At 52.6% G+C, this 23664-nt stretch overlaps 1 protein-coding gene across 4 annotated transcripts in view; it reads left to right on the plus strand.

Moving 5' to 3' along the window:
- The window catches only part of GRIP2 (glutamate receptor interacting protein 2), a 91273-nt gene that overhangs the window by 59815 nt on the left and 7794 nt on the right, over positions 1–23664 (plus strand). For 3 of the 4 annotated variants that reach the window (XR_006601566.1, XM_045063357.1, XM_013054883.2), the window contains exons 2-20: positions 4303–4383; positions 4642–4777; positions 5677–5822; positions 6441–6527; positions 7047–7122; positions 8309–8454; positions 9317–9464; positions 9581–9750; positions 11921–12046; positions 12382–12531; positions 14896–15082; positions 15574–15719; positions 16518–16598; positions 18012–18078; positions 18171–18316; positions 19166–19310; positions 20794–20933; positions 21607–21786; positions 22802–22973. Coding sequence is in view for 3 of the 4 variants with exons in the window: in XM_045063357.1 (XP_044919292.1) it covers positions 4303–4383; positions 4642–4777; positions 5677–5822; positions 6441–6527; positions 7047–7122; positions 8309–8454; positions 9317–9464; positions 9581–9750; positions 11921–12046; positions 12382–12531; positions 14896–15082; positions 15574–15719; positions 16518–16598; positions 18012–18078; positions 18171–18316; positions 19166–19310; positions 20794–20933; positions 21607–21786; positions 22802–22973 (2530 nt within the window). In the remaining variant the exon portion in view is untranslated. The remainder of the gene's footprint in view (positions 1–4302; positions 4384–4641; positions 4778–5676; positions 5823–6440; positions 6528–7046; positions 7123–8308; positions 8455–9316; positions 9465–9580; positions 9751–11920; positions 12047–12381; positions 12532–14895; positions 15083–15573; positions 15720–16517; positions 16599–18011; positions 18079–18170; positions 18317–19165; positions 19311–20793; positions 20934–21606; positions 21787–22801; positions 22974–23664) is intronic. The other variant, XM_045063358.1, reaches the window with a different exon arrangement.

Raw genomic sequence — 23664 nt, forward strand, 5'->3', positions numbered from 1 at the left:
TGAGCCAGGGTCTGCCCTCAGGCAGGGCTGAACCCTGAGCCCAGCCTTAATACCTGGCCAAGCCAGGGTGGAGCTGCAGGGATGACGGCAGCTGGAGAGCTCTTCCTCCAGAGTGGAGGGTTGGCGGGAGGGCATGTGCAGTCTCAAGTGAGGCCCAAGGAATCTGTGGAAGCCCAAGGGGCATACCTGGTGCTGGGAGGGGTGGTCCCCTGGGGCAGCACGGGAGAGCCTGCCAGCTTGATGGGTTGTCAACTTGTCTTTGCCCAGCTCAATCTGGTGCTGAGAAAGGACCTGGAGAAGGAGTGTGAAAAAAATAACCTGGTCCAGGGAGCCTGCAACATGGGGTGGCATGGGCAAGGAGCCTGGGGTTAGGTCCTGGCTTTTTGCAGAAGCTGCCTTGGCTAAGGACTTTGGCCCTCTGTGTTGCAAGTTTTCTCCTCTGTCAAGTGGAAGTGATGATAGCATCTGCCTCCCACCAGGGCTGCTGTGACAAGTGCACGAGATAGAAGGGGATAGTGTGGATGGTTGGTGCATGACGCATTTAGCCCCCTTCCCCTCACCTATCAGGACATAGAAGAGAACCAGAGTATGAACAAGGCCTAAGACAAGGGGGTGCTGAGGGTTAGCATGGGCTCTGGGATTCTCCCGGAGCAGGTAACCTGAAACCTTCCAGCTTCAAACTCCTTTGAGATGCATAGATGAATTCACAGGAAATGAAGAGGGCTAGCAGCAGAGGAGATAAGCATGGTCTGTATAACGACTTCTAATTTTGTACTGGGTGTCTGGCCAGTGCAAAAAGGCAAATAACATAAATAAAAAAGTATGAAGCTTAGAAAGTAAGAAATAAAATTGTCACTTTTCACAGATGACAGAAAAATTCTAAAGACCCTACAGATAAACTACTAGAATTAATATGGGGATTTTAAAGGTCAGAATACAACATCAACTGTATTATTATATGCCAGCAACAAATGATTAGAAAATTAAATTTGAAAAGTGATCCAATTTACAATAACATTAAAAAATACTAAAGATATCTAGGAATATATTTAAAGAAAGATGTACAAGATTTTTGCCCATGAGTGTATATAACATTCTTGGTAGAGATTAAAGAAGACAAAAATAAATCAAAGACTAGACCATGTTCATTGATTGGAAGACCCAGTATTATAAAGATATCACTTGTCCACAGATTAATCTATAAATTCTATACATTCCTAATCAAAAACAAAGAGAAAACTGAAAAACAGTAGGATGAGTGCTGGCTGATGCTGAGACTTTTGGCGTGGTAGCAGGAATGAGGGTGTTAGCTGGTCTGCTAACCAAGGGCTTGGGTTTTGATAGCTTAAGGATACAGGAGATGATGCCCTCATCCCTTCCCTAGTTGGAATTCACACCCCAGCAGAAAGCCAAGACCTTTTCACCCTCAGTGAAAGTGGGGATTTAGAAAAAATCCACACATCTACCAAAGAGATAGCATGTCTGTCTCAACTAGGTCTTGGGTGGTCTCCTTTGAGAATTCATGATCTGAGATGTGCCCCTTGTTTCTGTTGGAGGTTGCATTTCACAGTACATCCCTGATTCCAGAATCCTTGAACCAGGGTGTGGGTAATGCCTTGGCAGGCACTGAGGGGAAGGAATTGCAAATTCTCTCTGGACCATGGAGGGACTGGCTTGCAACCAGGCTTAATAAGAGTCCCGCAGATAAATCCCCACCAAAGATGAGCTCACAGTCCAACAATTACCAAACTCAGGAAGAAATAGTTCCCTGGGAGGGAGAGTCATCAAATGTCCCAAATAGCAGAAACAGCTCTTAAGGGTCTGAGAAATAGAATACTGAATAACAGATGAACACTGAAAAGATTTAAAATTATTAGAGACCTGTAAGACACAACGGAAAAAGACAGGACAACATATGAAAGCAGAATGAGGATATAAGCAAAAGGACCAAACAAAGCTTTCCAAAACCAAAAATGTACTTGTTGAAATTAAAAACTCATTGGAATTAGGAAAATTTGAATATGGAGTGGGTATTAAATTAATAATTAAGGAATCATTTTAATTTTATAAGGTGTGATAATGGTATTTTTGCTGGATAAGAAATATGTTCCTATTTTTTAAATGCATACTGAAATATTTAGAGGGGTAATTTCCTCATTTCTGGGGTTTGTTTTAAAATATTTCAATATAGAGGGAAGCCTGGGAGGCTCAGTGGGTCAAGCGACCAACTCTCGGTTTCTGCTCAGGTCATGATCTCAGGGTCATGAGATGGAGCCCTGCCTTGGGCTCTGTACTTACCCTAGAGTCTGCTTGAGATTCTCTCTCCTTCTCTGTCTGCCCCTCCCCTCTGCTCTCACACACACACACACACACTCTCTCTCTCTCTCTCTCTCTCTCTCGCAAATAAATAAATAAACTTTAAAAAATAATAAATGTGGGGCACCTGGGTGGCTCAGTCATTAAGCATCTGCCTTCAGGTCAGGTCATGATCCCATAGTCCTGGGATCAAGCCCTGCATCAGACTCCCTGCTCTGCAAGAAGCCTGCTTCTCCCTCTCCCACTCCCCCTGCTTGGGTTCCCTCTCTCACTGTGTCTCTGTCAAGTGAATAAATAAAATCTTAAAAAAAAAAAAAAAGAATTACCCTAACTAATGTTGCCAAATGCTGGCGAGAGTGTGAAACAGCCGGACCCACTTGGTAGTTTTTAACAAAGTTAACCTCATTCTTACCATATGTCCCAGAATTCCACTCCTGGATATTTACCCAGGTGGGATGGAATGTGATGTTCAAATCAAAACTTGTATGTAGATATTTATTAACGCTTCCTGAGAGATCACCCCAAACTGGAAAGAGTGGAAATGTCTTTCAGCCGGTGTATGGCTAACCACACAGTACATCTTCCCTGCTATCGAGCACCAGTCAGCAATAAAAAGCAACAGACTACTGATCCATGAAAAAACATGTGTGAATCTCAAATGATGCTAAATAAAAGACACTAGACTCCTAAGCCCACACACTGTAGGATTCTATTTATATGGCATTCTAGGGAAGCCAGAATTATATAGAGAGAAAACAGACCAGTGATAGTTGGGAGGTGAGGGGTGCAGGGGGAGGGTGCAGGGAATGGCTATAGAGGGGCAGCAACAGAGAATTTGGGGGGTGATGGAAATGTTCTAAATCCTGATTGCGGTGGTGGTCAAGACACATTTCCCAAAACCCAGAGAAAAGCATGCCACAAAGAATTAATTTGGATGTCTATAATAAATAGATGAAAATATAAATTGGGGTAATGCACTAAAACACACACCCATGCAGACTGCTGAACTCCACCGTCCGAGTTTCTAATTTACTCTGTGGTAGGTGGGGCCCGAGAATTTGCATTTCTGATGAGTGCCCAGGTGATACTGGTAGGGCTGGGCTAGGGACCCTCCTTTGAGAACCTCTGTGTTGTACTAGTCTATTTTCCTAGTGTTTGAAATCTATGAAGAACTTCTCCAAGCATTAAAAAGGCAGATGTTACTATAGATGAGACATCCCTGAGAGATACTAAAGTAGGAAATGTGATGGAGAGAGGTGATGGGTCATGGGAGAGAAAAACGCAGTCCCAAGGAATTTCCTTTAAGCATTTCCTAAGAGAGAGGGGAAGAAAACAACACTTGAAAAATAACAGGGGAGTGTTTTCTAGAATTAAAGGAGACAGACTTAACTCTGGCTGCCTAGAGTGTCTGACACTATGAATTGCAGACCCTCATGTGCGGTCCTCACGAAGACGTGTTAATTGGGTCCATTCAAGATTGAGTTTGCTCATGGTTGGCACTGTCTCTCCTGTGTGGAGGTGCCCGTGTGTGAGTGAGCTGCCAGTCCCAGCGGGTGTGCAAGCCCAGTCCTGGGTGGTGGAGTCTGCAGACCCACAATCTAATCCAAATCGCCCAGCTCCCCAGTGGTGTGCCTGGGGGCCTGCGTTGTCCTGCTGGGATCCTGAGCTCCTGTATCTGTATGGTGGAATAATCTTGTCCATAATTAATGTTTTGGGGATGGTTAACCACGGAACGGCTGGGAAGCTCCCTGTATAGCATTGCTGTTCAGAAGGTTGTTCAGCCCAAGGGCAGAGATGGAGCCTCTGGGTTGGGGGGCACCATGAGGATGCCCCAGCAGAGACTTGGTGAGAGCAGAGAGCTAGTGGCAGGAAGGAACCCCCTCTTCCAGGCCACATCCACGAAGCAGAAGATTCCCAAGGCTGAAAGCATTCTCCTGCACGGAAATGAAAGTGCAACTCGGGGCTTTTTCTCTTTCTTGCTTGTAGACGACGGGCCTTACTCCAAAGGAGGCAAGGATGCAGGAGGGACCGATGTGGCCCTGGCGTGCCGCAGACAGAGCATTCCAGGTAATGAGCCTCCTCCCTCTTTGTCCTGGAGGCATGGAGAGCTCAGAGTCAGGATCAGATGGCATTGGCTCTGCTGCTTACTCACTCTATGACCTTAGACCAGTCCCTCAACCTCTCTGATCCTTGATGTAAAAAGGAGATGATACCCAGAATTTTGTGGTCAGATGCCCCGTTTACCAAGTGTCGGTCTCACTTTTACTGGAGCTGGGGGTCTGGAATTGCCCTGTGCTGACTGCTCACCCCCTCATCTGTTGACAGAGGAGTTCCGTGGGGTCACCATGGTGGAGCTGATCAAGAAGGAAGGCAGTACACTGGGCCTGACCATCTCAGGTGGCACCGACAAGGATGGGAAGCCCAGGGTCTCCAACCTGAGACCCGGGGGGCTCGCTGCCAGGTGAGGACGGGGCTTGGCAGGGTAGTAGGAAGGGGCTAGAGGCCAGTGGAAAATGTACCAGAGTTACAGGCAAAGCGATCAGGCAGGTTTTTCTAGGAGCAGCCAAATGCTTCTCAGAGCAAAGCTTCCAAGGCAGGCTGTAATTCTAGACCCAGTTACTTCTCTTCTCTTTATAAGACCAGTGCTCTAACCCCTGAGCCATGGAGCCACTTCTCTTCTCTTTACACAAGGGGCTTACTCGGCCACAGAATCCCACTCTTACCAGGCCCTCTGGGCCTTTGCACATGCAGTTACCTTCTTGGAAGGCCTGTTCCTCACTGGCAGACTCCTGCTCACCCCTTGGTACTGCTTCTGGGAGGCCCCCCATCCCAGGGCAAGACAGCTGCCCTGATCTGCTCCATGGCCCTGGGTGCCACCTGTGGATACCTTGCTCTGGATTTTCCTGTCCTCTTACCTGTGTCGCTCCCTTGGATCATGAGCTCCATAGACCTAGGGCTTGGCCTTTCTGGGCCTGTCTGGGCCTCGTACAGAGCAGATGCTGGTAAGTGTCCAGTGGAACAGAATGTATTAGCCGTCAGAACCCAGGGTGAGTGCTTAAGAACTAGCAAAGAGGGAGATGATTCGGCCACTCTGCAGGCTCCTCAGGGTTGGTCAGAACCTTCCTCAGGAGGGCTGATTCCCACCAGCAGGGGACAATGCCAGGGCTGGGTATCAGACAGGTCTAGGTTAGAATTTGCGCTCTCTTACTAACGTGCTGTGTGACCCTGGACAAGGTCTGACCTCTTTGAGCCACAGCTTCAGATCATAAGGGATTCAGAGATCGTAAGGATTCAACAAAAGAGGGGCTGTGAGTGCTGGCACCTGTCACCATGCATGTGCTCTTGCCTCCTTGCTCCCAGGAGTGATCTGCTGAACGTGGGTGACTATATTCGGTCAGTGAATGGGATCCATCTGACCAGGCTCCGCCATGATGAGATCATCACCCTGCTCAAGAATGTGGGCGAGCGCGTGGTGCTGGAGGTGGAGTATGAGCTGCCCCCGCCCGGTGGGTGCCCTTGGACGGGGAACTTTCTCCACTGCCTCAGTCGTGGGTAGACACAGCTATCTCCCCACCAGCACCTGGGTGGTGGGGACCAAGCCAGCTAAGGACCTGAGTGGGTGGGACCTGAAGATTGGCCACAGACATCTAAGTCACATCTTGGGACTTTGCCTACCACTGCAGTATGCTGTCACCAGGAGGTGACAGGGCCCTGTTTATAAACCAGTGTCATTTTGTGTATTTAGTGTTCAGATGCTTTTCCTTAAGGGGGAAAGGTTTGGGGAATGTTGGCTAAAAAGATTGTTCCCTGTCCTACTGCACTCTCCATCCTACCAGCCTGCAGAGTACGGTGGCCGAGGGTTTAGCCTACCTCTGAATTTTCAAAGTTGGTCGAAAGTCTTAAGATTTGAATAATTAGAATTCAACCCTGGCCTGAGCCCATAGCCATGGATTCAAGTGTGAGTTCGGTAGAACTCTTGCAGTCTTACTTGTCCTACCTGTAAATGGGCAGAGGTGGGGGGGAGTTTACCCTCCCTGTAAAGCTCTCCTGAAATGAGTTTTGGGGATGTCTTTGGCTTGGCCATGTGACTGAGGGACTCAAAGGAGCCTTCCTTTTCTCTCCAGCCCCTGAGAACAGCCCAGGGATCATCACAAAGACCGTGGACGTCTCCCTGTACAAGGAGGGCAGTAGCTTTGGCTTTGTCCTCAGAGGTCAGTCTAAGAGTCACACTTGGGGGTCAAGGGGCGGGAAGGAGGCTAATGTTGATTCCATACGTGTTCTGTTTTGCTTTAGTAAGGTTATAGATTCAGATATATAGTACATGGATAGATAGATTAATAGATAGATGGTTTCTCACTTTAAAGAACCGAGGACCATTAAGTCAAATGTTAAATGGAAAAATTGTCAAACAATGATATGTGCATGATTGCTGGGAGTGAGATTGAGAACAAAGTTTGGAGCTGCCTTGAAACCAGGGCAGAGAGGGGAATAAGATGAGGTCATAGGAAGAGAAGCAAATAATTTAAGAGGGAGAGAGGATTTTGGTCATGTCACTACTTTCTGTCCTCCCCTGTGGGGATTTATAGTTGGAATCTTGAAAGAGGGCCTGTGAATTGCAAGGACAGGCCCTCAAACAGGTTTAATGAAGGGTGCCGGCTTAGGGGCTGAGTCTGGGCCTCTAGGTATTGAGGTAGGCAGATGACTGCCACCTCCTGTTGAATTCTGTCCAGGGGGTGCCCATGAAGACCTACACAAGACCCGTCCACTCGTTCTGACCTACGTCCGGCCCGGCGGCCCCGCTGACAGGTGAGCCTGAGCCGGAGGGAGCCTTTTCTTGCCCTGGCTATGCCCAGATCCCCCATGAAGAAGGCAGACTAGAAGCCATTGTGCCCATTCTCCAGATGAGCAAACTGAGGCCCAGAGAGATGCTGCCCCCTGCTGCAGAGTCACCCGGGATTGTTGGTGGAGCCAGGACTCCATCCCAAATGACAGAGACCAAGCTCTTTCCTTCCTGGTGTGCTACTGTCTCAGGGGTGGGGAGGGAAGCCTTGGCATTATGGTGTTTTTCCCTTTCCTGGCTTTTCATTTCCCCCATCTGTGGAATGGGGCTGGTACTACAGCTCCTGGGAGTTGCCTTGAGAGATTTTGGGGCACCTTGAGCAGCACCACTATGGCCTCTGTCATGCACCCTCTGGGTTGTGGCCATGTCATCCTGCCCGTGGTGCAGCCCAGAAGGGCCAGGCGGGCGGGGCCAGGAGGAGAGAACGTGGGAGAAGAACATGCCCAGTTTCCAGCACCCGACCCCCTGACCTCCCCAGTGGGAGATTCTTGGCCATTTTAAGAGAAGCCTGGAACAGCCTTGTCAGAAGTCTAAACCCGTTCTTGGGATGGGGCCTTGTGACGAGCTATTCATAGTACCTCCCAGAATAGCTTTGGCCACCTGTTGGGACAAGCATTCCAGGGTGGGGATTTGACCCAAACCGAGGTGAACCCCAACTTGGGCCCTTCTCCTGGGGGCCCCTGCCAAATTCGTTCCTAGGCGCATTTGTCACCAGGCTAGAACCGCTGCTGAGAAACCAGAGTGGGGGCAGGGAGAAGGGACCTGAAGATGGGCACCTCGAAGCCTCCAGGCTGCCCCACCCCTGATGCTGTGGGGCCCTGGCAGGGCCAGTGTCCCTTCTGGGCCCTGGCAATCTCCTGTGGCCCTGGCAATCTCCTGTATCCCTGGGGCATCCCTGCACAGGGGTTGAGCCGGGGCTCTGGACGTGTTAAGCACCAAGCAGGGTGGAACATGTCAGAGCTGGTCCCAGCTCTCTTTACCTCCCAGCTTCATGGGTGCTCCCTTAGAGCCTCCCCCATGCGTTCCCCCACTGTGCCGTCGCTTCCTCCTTCACCCGCTGCCTGGCCCCCGAGACCCCTCCTTTCCCAGCAGCCTCTCGGCTTGTTGGCGCTCGTACGGAGCTGGGCTGGCTGACCGGGCCCTTCCCTGCAGGGAGGGCTCCTTGAAGGTGGGGGACAGGCTGCTCAGCGTTGATGGGATCCCGCTGCACGGGGCCAGCCATGCTTCTGCCCTTGCCACACTGCGGCAATGCAGCCACGAGGCGCTCTTCCAGGTGGAGTATGATGTGGTCATCCCAGGTGAGTCCGGGGCCTGAGGACTTGGCTGGGGCAGGACGAGACCCAGGGGCTGAGGGGACTCAGGCATAGATCCTCCAAACAGCAAAGGCGGTGTGACCTTGGGCCAGTCACCCAGCCTCTCTGCACCTCTTGGGCAATAAACGCTATGTGCCAGGCATTGTTGGAGGCCCCAGGGATTCAGGTGAGAGCGACACAGATGAAGTCTCAGTTCTCGCGGAGCTCATAGGGAGGGAGAGGGACAATAAACAGAATAAATCAAATACAGAGGGTGTCTGATGGCAGTAAGTTCTGTTGGAACAAAAAAATCAGGGAGGGATGGGAAAGGCTGTGGAAGAGAGAGGAGCTTGTGGCCCGACCAGGCTGGTTGCCGAGGAAGCATAGAAGGGTCACATTCAGGAAATATGAAAGTTGAATGGGTCTGATTTGCTGACATTTGGACCCGGTGGCAGGGGTTGGGGTTGGGGGCAGGTGAGAGCAAAAGGAGCTAGGATTTGCTTTCAAGCCACTGGGTGGGTTCCTGGGGGTGTCCTTTCTGAGTGCAGAAAAGTGGTTGTGAACACACAGCTTGGGGCCGGTGAACCGCAGGCCCTACATAACTGTGAGCACCTTAGTTAGTGTCGTCCGGCAGAGCCCTGGGGTCAAGAGTCCCTCAGAGCCGAATCCCTGTCCTGCCTCGGCTGCTGAGGGCTTGTGTGAACTTGGACAAGGCCTTTGCCTCCACATGCGTCCGTTTTCTGATCTGTGAAATGGATGCAGTAATCCCTACCCAGCAGTGAGGATTACACCAAGACTGCAGAGTAAGGCTGGGAAGGCAGGTGCTCAGTATTTGCATTTCAAACTCTTCTTTCCTTCCTGGTGCCAGATACTGTGGCCAATGCTTCAGGGCCCTTGATAGTGGAGATAACCAAGACGCCTGGGTCAGCCCTGGGGATCTCGCTTACCACTGGCTCCCACCGGAACAAGCCAGTCATCACCATTGACCGCATCAAGCCTGCCAGCGTGGTGGACAGGTGAGGCACATACTGGGGGCTGCCACCATAGGGGGCTGGGATTCAGGGGGAGAGACCGTGGTCCAGAGCGCCCTTGGGCCGGACCAGCCTCCCCCTTCCCTCTCCCGCCTGGCCAGGAGTGGGGCCCTGCATGCCGGAGACCACATCCTGTCCATCGACGGCACCAGCACGGAACACTGCTCGCTGCTTGAGGCCACCAAGCTCCTGGCCAGTGTGGTGGAGAGAGTGCGGCTGGAGATCCTGCCTGCACCCCAAAGTCGGCGGCCCCTGAAGCCCTCAGAGGCAGGTGGGTCCCTGTGGAGGGTCTCCAGACCCAAACCTGACAGCTGATGGGGAAGGGTGCATGAGGTCCCAGATGCCTGGGCAGGCTACAATGTACTGAAGCAAATGTCCATTCCTGTTGGGAAGCTCAGGTGGTCAAGGGCAGCAGCTGAGTGAGGGGGGAGGAGGGCAGAGGAACACCCTGAATGTTTGAGTTGACAGTCCACTGGCTTGGGTGGCCCTAAGCAAGTTCCATCACTCTTGCCTAAGTTAATAGGAGTATAAGGGCTAGCCTAAGGGAGAGGACGGTCCTTCTGTGCTCTGTGCTGCTCAGATCTTAAATCTGGGGCTCAACACTGGGGTCCTCGGCAGGCCCAGAGGAGATAGCTAGTGAGTCAGGAGGGTCTAGAGTTCCCCCCCAACTTTTGAGGAGTTGGGTCTCCAGACTGGAGCAGGGAGCTGGGGGCTAGGCACTCAAGGGCAGAGGAAGTGGGTGGTCTAAGAGATCAAAGGGCTGAGCCGAACCCGGGGCAGGATGGTCACAAGGAGGCAGCTTTGCACTCAGAGCCTGGAAGTGCCTCCACCATTCCAAACCTTGGGCTTTGGGTACCAGTGCCAGCACTGCTCCAGCGGAACAGGTGCTTTATATCTCTGAGCCTCAGTTGTCTCATCTGTAGGTGGGAGTGCAGGCTTAGGAGGGGTCAAACAAGGTAGAGGGGCACAACCCAGTACTGTGGTCTGGGGGGTCAGGCTGTGAATTCCAGGCCTGACACAGTGTATGGGCAAGGATGGAGTCAGCCCACCCCATCCCTCGCAAGCCTAATTGATCATCTGGGAGAGAAAGAAATCCCGCAAATAAAATGTGGGGAGATAGGCGGTGGGGAGGGTCCATTTCTGTGGCTCTGTGCAGACACATCTCTGCCAGGGTCTGCAAAGGCCCTGTGAAGCCACAGTGAGAGCCACTACTGGAGGCTTTGGGGCTTGAACCAGAGTGACTCATTCCCACTCCATTTACAATATACCTGCTGTGGGCTGGGCTCAGCACTGGGGCTTCCCGTGGGTCATCTTTTTTCCTCCTGTGACAAGTCTGTGAGGGCGGTAGTGCTGTTATCCCACTTTACAAAGGCGGCTGATGCTCAGAGAACCACAGGGCACAGGGCTGCCGACATCTCTCCAGGCCCTCATTAACTGGGCCTCAGCTACATGCCAGGCACTGCTGGAGGCACATCCTAGTCTTAACTCATTCAGATCCTTCCCATTATCGGGGGCGGGGGGGAGGGAAGGCGGGGGGGGGGCAGCCACTCTCTTAGTCCCATTATACAGATCATGACTATGAGGCACAGAGTTGCCAAAGTGACTTATCTCAGGGACCTGGCTGCTGGCCCGAGGGTTGGCCACGCCCCTGTGTGAGGATTGGAGACGCTGCACAGGGGGCGGAGTCAATTGGATACCCTGCACCAGGCTGGACCACAGCCCCCTCCAAGCCCTGAAGTGGAAGGAAGAGCTAAGAAAGACAGGACCTGGGGAGTCTGGGAGGAGGTGTTTCACAGCAGGTGGCTTGGAGGATCAGGTGGGGCAGGTGGGAGAGGCATGATCTCTGGGGTCCCCTGGGAAGTGGATGGAGAAGGAGCACGGAGACTTCATCTGGGGGGAAGCTGTGTGAAAGTTTGGAGAGGAGGAAGCCAGAGTAGCCTGTCTGAAGCATAGGTCTGAGCCAAACTTGGCCAACCCCACAGGGGCCCTGGGGCACATGTTGTCCCTGAGAGCCCAGCAGGGGGCAGAAATGGCCCAGCCCAGTGCCCACGGCTGCTCGGTCCCTGGCCCCTGTGGCCAAGACTGCCCAGGCCACAGCACCGCAGGAGATCCTGAAAGTGCGGGGGCCTGATGCCGTCTGCCAGCTGCACTGCTCAAAGCTGATGGGCCAGGTCTCGGGCTGGGACCGCTTTCCCTCCCATCCCTGCTGTTGCTTGGCTGGATGCTGAGCACGGTGACTGGCACATAGTGGGCATCCGGGACATGCGAGCAGCATCTGAATGCCTGGCTTGGCTTGGCTTGGCTTGGGGGGAACTCAGGCTGTCTGGTCCTGCTTATCCTCACTTCATCTTGCAGATGGGAGTGTGGCTCCAGGGGGGCATGGTGAGTCCAGACTCAGTCTCTAATGCCTGTACCTCTCTCTCCTCTTCCTTGGGCCACAGTGAAGGTGCAGAGGAGTGAGCAGCCACACCGCTGGGACCCCTGCGTGCTCTCCTGTCACAGCCCCCGGCCCGGCCACTGCAGGACGCCCACCTGGGCCACACCTGCTGGCCAGGACCAGAGCCGATGTAATGTGCCCACCTCACTGGGGCTTGTGCATGTTTCATAGGGGAGGAAACTAAGACTCTGAGAAATTAGGAGGTCTGCCTGGCATCACGTAGCATATTAGTGATGAGATGGCCCCCTATCCCTGGCAGCTGGGTTTCACCCAGCTGTGAAAACCCTGCAGTCTTTGAGGCCCAGAGTGGGCGAGACCTGCCTGAGGTCACATAAGCAGTGTTTGAGGTGAAAGGGGAAAGGTGTCCTAGTGTCTCTCCGTGATGGGGTGGTTGCCTGGCACCTACTGTGTGGCAGGGCGGAGGGCCCTTCCAGGGTTCACAGGGATGTGCTCTCATCTCCTCAGCCTTGTCCTCGACTCCCTTTTCCTCGCCGACCATGAATCATGCCTTTCCCTGCACCAACCCCAGCACTCTTCCCCGCGGATCCCACCCCATGAGCCCTCAGACCACAATGGGAAGGAGGAGGCAGCGAAGAAGGGAACACAAGAGCTCGTGTAAGTAAGCCATGGTCTCCTCCCTCCACTTTGGGCTGCCTGTATAGCTGAGAGCTTTGCCAAACGATGGGGATATTTGGGATAGGGTCCCAGGTGTGTGTGTAGAGTCATTAAAAAGCATGAGTGGCCCACCAGGCTGCCATGGATGCTGCAACACAAGGATGCACCTGAGGGATGTCAGTCACTTTGTATATTTTAGTTTTGTATTTTGATTTTAGAAAATTCCCAGATGGTGATGGCAGAGTGTCTCAAGGAAAGGATACCTTTTCAGATGTGCATAAAGCTCTCACAGTAACTCCATTTCATTTTCTTTTATTCCGTGATTCATTCATTCAAGGAGAAAGTCTGAGTGTGGTGTGGTTGTATCTATACCGCCCCTCTGACATTTTTTAATTTTCCCTAAGACAAAGACGTGTCGGCCTGAGACTAGCCATCCAGGATGTAATAGTTTGTAATAATTTTCATTTTTATTATATGTGTGTGTGTATACACATACACACATATGTATACACACAAACATATATTTCTACTTCCCTTTTGTATATATAAGGCATTTCTCTTTATTTACAATCACTATGTATACAGTTACCTTTTGAAATGAAGGTATTTAAGTATTTTAAAAAGTGAATAAATGGAAGACAAATAATAGTGAATGATAATGCAGGAGACCTGTGGAGGTAGCAAAAATCACAAAAATGCCAAGATTTTTGAAGTCTTTCCTGGGAAAAGTCCTTCCTTCGCTGATGTAGAAAGTTTATCCAGCCTCATGCCAGGTGAGCTGCGGAGACCCCCAGGAAGGATGAAAGGCCAAACTGGGCCATTTGGAAGCGAGCCAAAAGAAGGAAAAGAGGAGTATAAATCACCTGGCATCTGAAATATGGTTTTGAGCTTCCTGGAAGCCAGGGTGAAAAGGGAAACAGATTTCAGACTCAGATGAGAGGTAAAATATGCCTTTACTAACCACTTTTGTCAACCACCAAAGCTGGGAGTGTATAGGTGAAAAGATTCAGAAATGCTGTTCATAGGCAGGGGCATAGCGAGGCTGGGGGCTCTTGGGACCACTTATCTGTCCTTTTCCTAGGATAAATGAGTAATAAAATGTTATCATTATTATTATTGATGATAATTATTTAATTAAACAATCTGAACACCTCCTATGTACCAGGCACCATTCTTATTATTAGGGATGTAACAGTGAAAATATAATAAATACAAATATAATAATACAACATATGCAACAACCTATAGTATATTACACATATTGTAATGTGTAATATAAAGTATAACAAAATAGTAATAAAGATATAATAGTATAATATAATTAGAAGTAGAATTAATATGATAAATTATATTTAATAAATGATATCTAATGTCCATGTTAATAATACAAATGTATTTCATATACAGAATGTAAAACAATATACATTAAGTAACATAATATATCAAATAGAAAGTTTTCATACAACCCAGCAATTCCATATCTAGGTATATGCCCAGAAATGAAGACATATGTCATGTTCAACCAAAAACTTACACATGAATATTCATAGCAGCATTATTCATTTTCACCAAAAGGTGCAAACAACCCAGATGTCCATTAAGAGATGAATGCATAAACAAAATGTGGTGTATTCATTACAATGGGATATTATTGGGCCATAAAAAAAGCACGAATTCCAGATACATGCTACAATATGGATAAACCTTGAAAACATGCTTCATGAAAGAAGCCAGACACAAAAGGCCACAGATGATAGGATTCCATTTACGTGGAATGTCCAGAAGAGGCGAATCTATACAGGAGCAAATAGGTTAGTGGTTGCTTAGGGCTGGGAGAGATGGGAGGATTTGGGCCAGTAACCGACAGGGTTTCTTTTTGAGGTGATGCAAGTGTTCTCCAAATGTGCTGGTGGTGGCACAACATTGTTCATATACTTTAAAAAAAAAAACACTGAAATGTACACTTTAAAATGGTGAATACTAGGCTGGGTGAATTATATCTCGATAAAGCTGTCTTCAAAATTAACGTACCATGGGCTGTGGTATTAGGAGAGCGTTACAACGAAGCTAACAGCACGAGCCAGTGCACCCCTCAGAAACTCTGTTTTACGACGTGGCAGTCCCAGGAGCTGGTGTCCTTCCTTCATCCTTGTCACGGGCCTGCTGGGTGGGACTGGCCCAGGGCAGAGCGTGCGTCAGGATACACTGTGACTCTGCTGGCCGAGGGAGACAGGGCCCGCACTCACTCGCCCCTCTGACTCCAGGTCCTTAAGCCTGGGCATGGGTTGGTGCTGGCAGGAGGCGCTCTCTCAGCAGTCTCAGGTGGGACTGCCCATCTGAGAGCCATGCCTGCCTGTCCCACAGTGTCACTGGCCTCCAGTACAGTAGGGCCTGGGGGACAGATCGTGCACACGGAGACCACGGAGGTCGTGCTCTGCGGAGACCCCCTCAGCGGCTTTGGCCTCCAGCTCCAGGGAGGCATCTTCACCACCGAGACCCTGTCATCCCCTCCCCTTGTGCGCTTCATCGAGCCTGACAGCCCTGCAGAGAGGTGAGCCAGCGGCCCTTGCCCCGCTGGGCCTGCCACCCTCCGATTCAGGAGGCTCACAGACAGCCAGGGCAACTGAGTCCCATGGCAAGCCTGGCTTCACGGGGGTCCTCCACTTAATCATCCCACCCATTCCATCACCAGCCCCACTTTATAGCTGAGGAAACCGAGGTGCTGAGACGCTGATTCATTTGCCCAGGGTCACACAACTCGTGAGTGACCCAGGACTTGAACCCCTGTGTGTCTCTAGTCAGGATCCCCTATATACGTATCTCATAAGGCACATGTCCTCCCCCTTGGACAGACAACTGAGGCCCACCGATTTCACTCTCTTAGCCAGAGTCATCAGGTAGATTGCCTGGGGCTCTATAATGGGACCTCAGCGGAGCTGTGAGTCAGACCCCAGCCCCGCCCCCACATGGCATTCCCGTGCCCCAGGATTGGCAGTGATGGTAACAGAGTGGCTTCTCTCTGTGGGGCTGCCCGGGGTTCAGGTGTGGGCTGCTGCAGGTGGGGGATCGGGTCCTGTCCATCAACGGTATTGCCACCGAGGACGGGACAATGGAGGAAGCCAACCAGCTGCTGCGGAACGCGGCGCTGGCCCACAAGGTCGTGTTGGAGGTCGAGTTTGATGTGGCAGGTGAGTGAGGGCCCCTACCTTCCTCCTCACGCTTTGGGATCCTGTGCGCCCTCCTCCCTTTATCCTGCTCCTGCCTGGGGATGTCCATGCTCTTCCAGCCCCATCCCTCTCCGACCTGGTGACCTTCTCCAAGAGCATTTGTGGCATGTGCCTGAACACCAGTGGTGGCAGGGAAGAAGGGGAGGCAGGAATCCCACATGCCAGCCTGAGGGCTGGTGAGGGATTTTTGTGCCAAAACACGACCTAAGGGAGGGCAGAGAGGAGCTGAAAATATTCCATGTCCCTTGGCAGGCCTTAGGCAAAGAACCCCAAACACACTCAGGTTAGAACTCTGGTCTTGTGATATGGACATTTTGTGACTTTGGAGAGGACTCTCTGCCCCCCCCCCCTCAGTTTATCCAACTGTGAAACTGAGACTAGTCCTACTAGTCACTACAGTGAATATTGTTTGGGTTAGATGAGCTCAATCATGTAAAAACACCCTGCCTGGTACATGGTAGGTGCTCAGTAAATTGTTGGGGATGTGAACTGGGTTGGGTTTCACTCTGGGGAAACCCCTGGCTGGCATTCCTGGGGTCTAAGCGCCAGCCCCAAATCTGCTCTGATCGGATAGGTTGTCTGAGACAAAGGACAGCTCACCATGCCTCAGTTCCCTCCACTGTCAGGTGGAAGAAGCAGGATGGGGTTGGGGCAGTGACTTTGCAGTCTCTCCCAGCTGGCCTAGAATGGGTGGGAAGCTGGGACTCCCTGCACCTCCTTCCTTGGGTCTCACACACATCCACATGTGTTTGCACGCAGAGTCCGTCATCCCGAGCAGTGGCACCTTCCACGTGAAGCTGCCCAAGAGGCGTGGTGTGGAGCTGGGCATCACCATTGGCTGTGAGTCCCTCCCCACCATTCAGTCCCTGCCCCAAGTGAGCCGTCTGCTGGGGGAAATTGCACATCTCCAGCTCAGAGGAGAAGGGGATGCTCCTGGTGGGAAGGCTGGCTTGAGTTCCCTCTGCCTGCAGTGTTCCACTCTGTGTTCTCGGGTGACACCCCCTAGTTGCTGGAAGCCTCAGTTTCCTATTCTGCACAATGGGAGTCTCCTGACCAGCTGGGACTTCTGGTGGGATTAAGTGGTTTATAAGGCACCAACCATGTGGGTCAGGTCTGTGAAATGATCCTCGGTCCCCACCATGGGCTTGACAGAGAGCAGCTATCTAAAAGGGCTGCTGCTGCAGCTCCTTCCTACCCCAAACTCCACTCAATGGAGATGGGAGTTTAAACTCTGGATAGGGCTGCCAGATACAGTTGCACAGGTTGTACATGACACAAGGGTACCCATTTGAGGTGGGCTTAACAATTTTATTACATTATTTCCTCAATGGATAATTAGAAGGGATGTGCTTGTCTCATCTGCAAAGATGCCACATGGGCTAGAAGGGGCTCCTACCATCTGTTCACTAATGGGAAAATTAGCCCAGATGGATTTTTTTTTTTCTCAAGAAAACGTAGTTACTCATGTAAGAACCCATTGTCTTAGGTCACATTCCCCCAGAAAGAGCTTCTTAAAGAGTTTCATTCAGAGGGGTTATCAAGAAGGGCTCTTGGAATCAGCACCTGTGTGAGGTGAGGGATGGGGATTGGGCGGACGGAGATGGTGGTTGTAATGCCACCAGTCCCATGGAGAGCTCTAGGGCCAGGAAGGCTTTGAAGGTTGTCCTGAATGAGGCTGGGAGCCAGGCCTTTGCACCACCGTGTGGACCAGGCCACACCCAGGAGCTGTACAACCTTGGCTGAGGCCGCTCTTGGCCAAAGGCAATACCCGGAGAGGGAGCCCTGTGGGAGCCGTTCAACCAGCAATTCCTGCCGCTGGGAGAAGGGAAGACTCAACTGTGGATGGGTCACCCAGTTCTGGGGCCCACCCTGTGCTAGGTGGGAGTGCCAGCCACACATTGCCCCTAAAGGGGCTTACAGTTTGCTGGGAGATGGCCTGAACAGAAGGGAAAAGGGCTGATGTGGAACCAGCAGCTTCTATGTGGCGGGATCCACGTTAGGTTTTGCCTCTCTGGTTTAATCTCATGACATCTCCATGAGTTCTTTGGCATCATCCCCGTTTGTGGAGGGGGAACTGAGGCAGAAAGGGGGCTGATTAGCTCACGGTCACCAGGCAGGAAGCAGTGGGACATGGCACATGGTTTAGTATTCGGGCCCCAACTCCTGGGCCCTCCCAACTCCACTCCTCAAGGCTGAGGCCATCAAAGGTTGGATTCATGGCTTCTTTTCCCCCCTGCCACTCCCCCGTCCCAGCGACCAGCAGGAAGCGAGGAGAGCCCCTGATCATCTCTGACATCAAGAAGGGCAGTGTGGCACACAGGTAGGAATGGCCCTGGGTACAGGGTAAGGGGAACAGTCCAGGGGGAGTGCCACGTGCCAGGCTCTTTGCGTCTCCCACTCCTGTTCCAACAGGACCGGCACCCTTGAGCCGGGTGACAAGCTGCTGGCCATCGACAACATCCGCTTGGACAACTGCCCCATGGAGGATGCTGTGCAAATCTTGCGGCAGTGCGAGGACCTGGTGAAACTGAAGATCCGGAAGGACGAGGACAACTCTGGTATGGCCACCACCTGGCCCTGCCACCTCTCTCGGTCCCTACACCAGAGCAGTGGGCTCCAGCTTTCAGTTCGGGGCTCCCTCTGGCCGAGGAGGTGGTTGCCAGGCTGCTGGGGGAGACTCCTTGAATGAGCAGATGCAAGGAGGGAGCCCCGCACCAACATCTCAGGGTCCCTGGGGCAGCCTGGACCCTCTGCAGCCAGCACAAAGCCTAGCAGAGGAGGCCCACAGGGGGGCAGCAGTGAGCCAAGGGGGTGGGTGGGGCAGGGATGGGGAGGGAGTGTGGGGGCCATGTGTGAGTGAAGAAGTAAAGGCTGTCGACTCTGACACCTCTGAGATCAGACAGTTGACAGGAGTGAGTGGCCTGGACAGGGGTAAGAAAAAAATGATGCAGTCTGGGCAGGCAGTAGGGAGGGATGAGGCTGTGGCCCCTGGAGAGCCAGTCCGTTATTCAGAGGTTCAGCTGCCAACTCCTGCCCTGGGAAGGATGGTCTTTTGTGGGCAGATTCTTCTTCTTCATCATCTTTTTTTAAAGAAAAGCCAAAGTCTGGTTTCTTCTTATTCTCATGATTATTATTTTGTGTCCGGGGTGAAGTCTATAGTTTAGAATGTTGGCTTCATGATCCTTTTCTTCTTTTTTCCATGGGGTTTGGGTGCAAGAAAACATCTGTGGAGGCAGAGGTGGCCTCAGGGTCCCTGGGCAGTGCCATCTGAAGTCATGGCACGAGTAGATAGATGAGTGAATGGATGAATTTGAGGGACTAATTTCACCAGGGCACTGGGGGCTGGGGGCGTCGAGCTCCAGGGTCCTGCCCCGCTGCACCCCACCTGATGGGTACCGCCTTTGCAGATGAGCAAGAGACCACAGGTGCCATCAGCTACACAGTGGAGCTGAAACGCTACGGGGGTCCCCTGGGCATCACCATCTCGGGCACAGAGGAGCCTTTTGACCCCATTGTCATCTCAGGCCTCACCAAACGTGGTCTAGCTGAGAGGTGAGCTGGGGTCCTGTGGGATACATGCGGACCGTCACAGGGCAGGGGTTGGACTCTGGGAACAGCCGAAGTGGATTCTGACGTCAGTTCCAAAGTCGAAGTCCTGGGTGGCATCAGGCCTGTCCCTTCTCTCTCTGAGCCTCAGTTCCACAGAGGCAGACCAGCCCCCCTCTGGCAGACCTGCCTCCCAATCTGGAGATTCAGCATTTCTGGAAAGTCAGCATGGTGAGCCTTTTTAGAGCCCCTGCTGTGTGCCTTCAGTCCTGGCACAGCCTGGAGCTTTTCTGGAGGCATTAGGGGCCTCCCTGCTGTCCTCTCCTCTGGGGAAGCTGTGAGAAGAGGGTGTCGCAGGCTGTCCAGACTGGGGATAGCAGGTGAATCTGGGCCCCAGAGGTGGAACAGGGCCCCACAGGGATTATAGGGAGGCCAGACATGGGGTGGGGAGACAGGCTGGGCCCCTGGAGAAGGACAGAAGGCTGGCTGCAGCAAGAGGATTGAGCAGGGCAGGGAGTGGGGAGGAACACTGAGCATCGGTGGAGGGCTCCCTGTTCCTCGAACGCCCCCTGCTGGTCCACTGCAGCGACCAGTGTGGTTGGTTCCTATCTCAAGTGCACTCATCCATTCCACCTTGCCTGGGTACTTCCCATGTGCCAACCGGTTCTGGGTCCCCAGGACGCGACAGACAGTCTCTCCTCGCCGGGCTGATCTAGCTCAGTGCTGACCAATTGCAATGTAATGCGATCCCCACATTTCAGTATAAACTTTCTGGTGGCCATATTAGAAAAATAAAAGGAAACAAATAAAATGAATCCTAAATACATATTTATTTCAACACGTGTAGTCAATATATAAATTATTAATGAGAGTTCTATATTCTTTTTTTTTTTTCATGTTTTGTCTTCAGAACCCATTGTGTATTTTATATAGTCAAGTCATCTCAGTTTGGGCTAGCCACGTTTCGGGACCCAGTAGCCACATGGGACAGACAGCTCTGACCTCCCTCACTCAGCCCACCATCGCCCCCAACTTACGCTCCCGGGCTCCTGGGGATCTGGGTGGGCAAAGCCAGGCACAGTTCCAGAACCTAAATTTAGAGTCAGGCAAATCATCCCCTCCCTCCCAAATTCTAGACTTAATTTTTTTTTTTAATTTTTTATTTTTTAGAGAGGGAGAGAGTGGGGAGAGGGGCAGAGGGAGAGAAAGAATCTTAAGCAGGCTGCCCAGCATGGAGCCCAATGCGGGGCTCAATCTCACAACCCTGAGATCATGAGCTGAGTTGAAATCGATAATCGAATGCTTTGCTGGCTGAGCCACCCCTACATCCCCCAAATTCTAGACTTTGTACCTCTAGCTACCCTAGATGACACTTGCTTTTTGTTACAGCTGGGTTTAACTGAGGTCCATCAGGCTTGTGCCTGGGGGTTCCTGAGTTCCCCGAAGCCTTGAATGTCTCTCATTCTCTGTCCTGTGCCCCCCTCCCCAGGACTGGCGCTATCCACGTTGGGGATCGTATCCTGGCCATCAACAGTGTTAGCCTCAAGGGCCGGCCTCTTAGTGAGGCCATCCATCTCCTGCAGGTGGCTGGCGAGACTGTCACCCTGAAGATCAAGAAGCAGCTAGACCGTGAGCCTCCCCCTCCTGCCCCTGGGGCCATTGACCCTTTTAGGAAGGGAAATCTCTCTGTACCAGGTTCATGTGCCCAACCTCATGGCATCCTCACCAGATCCTATGGAGCTGGGAAGACACCTGGGACAGCTGAGGAGACCAGACTCAGAGAGGGGAGGGGTGGTCCCAAGGTCACAGCTTGTGTAGGGCAGAGTCTGGGTCTGAGCCACCCTCTCCATCACTGCCTGCCTCTCAAGGCTGCTTGTTCTGCCTTAGGGTTGTAGCGTGTACATTCCTCAGTTTCCCCTGAATTTGAGCCCTGTGCCTTGGCAGGGAGGCCACCAGCTGCAGTGGAAGGAGCCTGAGATTTCGGGCCTGCCTTCTAATCTGGGCTTCACTGTTGTTCACCATGTGACCTTGGGTGTGTTGTGCAGACCCAGAGCCTCAGAGGTTCCCCAGGGCCAAGTGCAGAGAACTCAGCCTCAGTTTTCCTATCTGTGAAATGGGTTTGCCCATTAGAGTGCCCCTTCCCTTCTATCAGATTGCTCAGCAGTAGGCTCGGGGCTGGGGGTAGGGGGGCTCGGTGCCTGTGAGACAAACCAGACAGAAATGGGGAAACTGAAGCTCACGGAGTGTCTCTGTGTCTCTGAGGTCAGAGGCCAGTGGTGGTGACACCCCCTTTTTGTCCTAGGGCCCCTCCCACGACGCAAGTCAGGCAGCCTCAGCGAGGCCAGTGATGCAGATGAGGATCCACCCGAGGCACTCAAAGGAGGCCTGCTGGCAGCCCGGTTCTCACCCGCTGTCCCCAGCGTGGACAGCGCTGTGGAGTCCTGGGACAGCTCGGCCACAGAGGGTGGATTTGGGGGCCCAGGTAATGCCTTGGGGCCCCAGGACCAGTGACATGCTCTCTCTGGACACCCCAGCTGCCACACATTGGCAGGGGCTGTTCTCTCTGCCTCATTCTCTCTCCTCCTCTCCCTGCTTCATCCTTCAGGGCCACTTCCAGAAGGCAGACCCCACCCCCACCAAGACCCCATTGGCCATTCTCAGGGCCCCTCACTGCTCAGAGCATGGAACTCAGGCCTTTGCACATCTTTTGATTGATACCCATAGCCCCGTGGAGTTCCCCACCTTGAGGTTAAGGACCAAGTTGGCCTTACTTTCGTCTTTCTCATTCCTAGCCCCAGTGCTCTGTACACAGCAGGTGCCCAAGCAATGTTTATTGCACCCAGTTGAAGATGGGAAGCTTGAAAGCCCCTTCCCACCCTGTCCCACAAGACCAGCCTTAAGATGGACACATCCAGGCTGCCCTGTGAGGCCATAAGCCCCTCCCCCATGCATGTGGAGACCCATGGGTGGCCTTGAGGTTTGGGGGGCATTTGACCCCAGCAGCTGGCCTTCTGGCCTCTCTAAGGCTCAGCTCAGAGAACTAGTGGAGCAAGGCCTCTAAGTGGCCTTGGGTGGCTCCCAGCACTGGGCCTCACTGGTAGTATATTTGCCTTCCCTGGGTCTCTGCTTCCCCATGTCTTGTCCTTGATCAGCATCTCTTAGCTTACTTCTGGGGCAGGGTCTTGAGAGCTCCCAAAGGCAGGCAGAGAGGAATGGTTTAAATAGTGAACCTCCTCCCCAGGCAGGAGGCAGCCAGGCTAAGCCCAGTGGAGCCGGGACAGGGACTTACTTGGAACCCTGGCCATTAACTCTTCTGCTGGGTAATCAGGAGTTCCAGGGGATTCTGGGGGTAGGGACTAGGTGGCAAGGCACTCAGGGGACTCTGGGTAGTCACGTCAGGCAAGAGTGGGCAAAGACCTATCCAGGGTCATCCAGCACAGCTGGAAAAGGGGCGGGAAGGAAGGTAAGTTACAGACATCTCCCTCTCCACCTGGCAGGCTCCTACACTCCACAGACAGTGGCTCGGGGCGTGACCCCCCAGGAGTGGCGGCTCAGCCGGCTGAGAAGCAGCCCCCCACCCACTGAACCCCGGAGGACGAGCTATACCCCGGCCCCCACAGATGAGAGCTTCCCCGAGGAGGAGGAAGAGGACTGGGAGCCACCAACTAGGTCTGTGGTGGGAAGGCCATGAGGGATGAGGCAGTCATGGTCTCCTGGCTCAGTTGGGTTGACGGTCCCTTTGCCACAGTGGTGGGGACAGCAGAGAGTCTTGTCTGGCTCCCGAGGAGGGGCACCTCTCAGGAGAGCAGAGGGGACATCAGGCAGTGTTGCCTTGGCCAGGCTGAGATGGGGATGAGGGTGCCCTAGGGAGAGGGCACAGCAGTGGCAAAGGCATGGAAGGTGTTTGCCTTTCCAGAGTCTGGTGATCTCCTATTCTCAGATGAGCAGCTCAGAACTTGAACCCGACCCTTTAGACTTAGCCCAGATGGCTTGATGGCCTCCTGCAAAGGCCCTTGGGTTCCAAACACTCGCCCTGGCCATGGATGTGGTTTGGTAGCATTGGCTTTGAAGGACACCGCATGACCCCCAGAGGTGACTCCTGCCAAGAGCAGGCCCTATGGAGAAACGTTGTTTCTCATCCAGCCCCAGCCACCTGTCCTGTGCCTGTGCTTTGGATCGGGTACTTCCTTCAGCCTCTAGTGCTTTCCCTTTCTCTTCCTGGCCAAGGCCTCTGCAGCCTTGGAAACCCAGCTTATGTTCCCCTGCCTGCAGGAGGCTCCCTTCACTTTCCCAAGCACAAGGCATCCCTCCCTCCGTTGGCCCCCAACCGCTCCTGTGAGCCTCCTCCTGGCACTGGCTG

The sequence above is a fragment of the Mustela putorius genome, unplaced genomic scaffold (assembly GCF_011764305.1).
Source record: "Mustela putorius furo isolate JIRA1106 unplaced genomic scaffold, ASM1176430v1.1 tig00003850_pilon_pilon_pilon, whole genome shotgun sequence".
Taxonomy (NCBI): domain Eukaryota; kingdom Metazoa; phylum Chordata; class Mammalia; order Carnivora; family Mustelidae; genus Mustela; species Mustela putorius.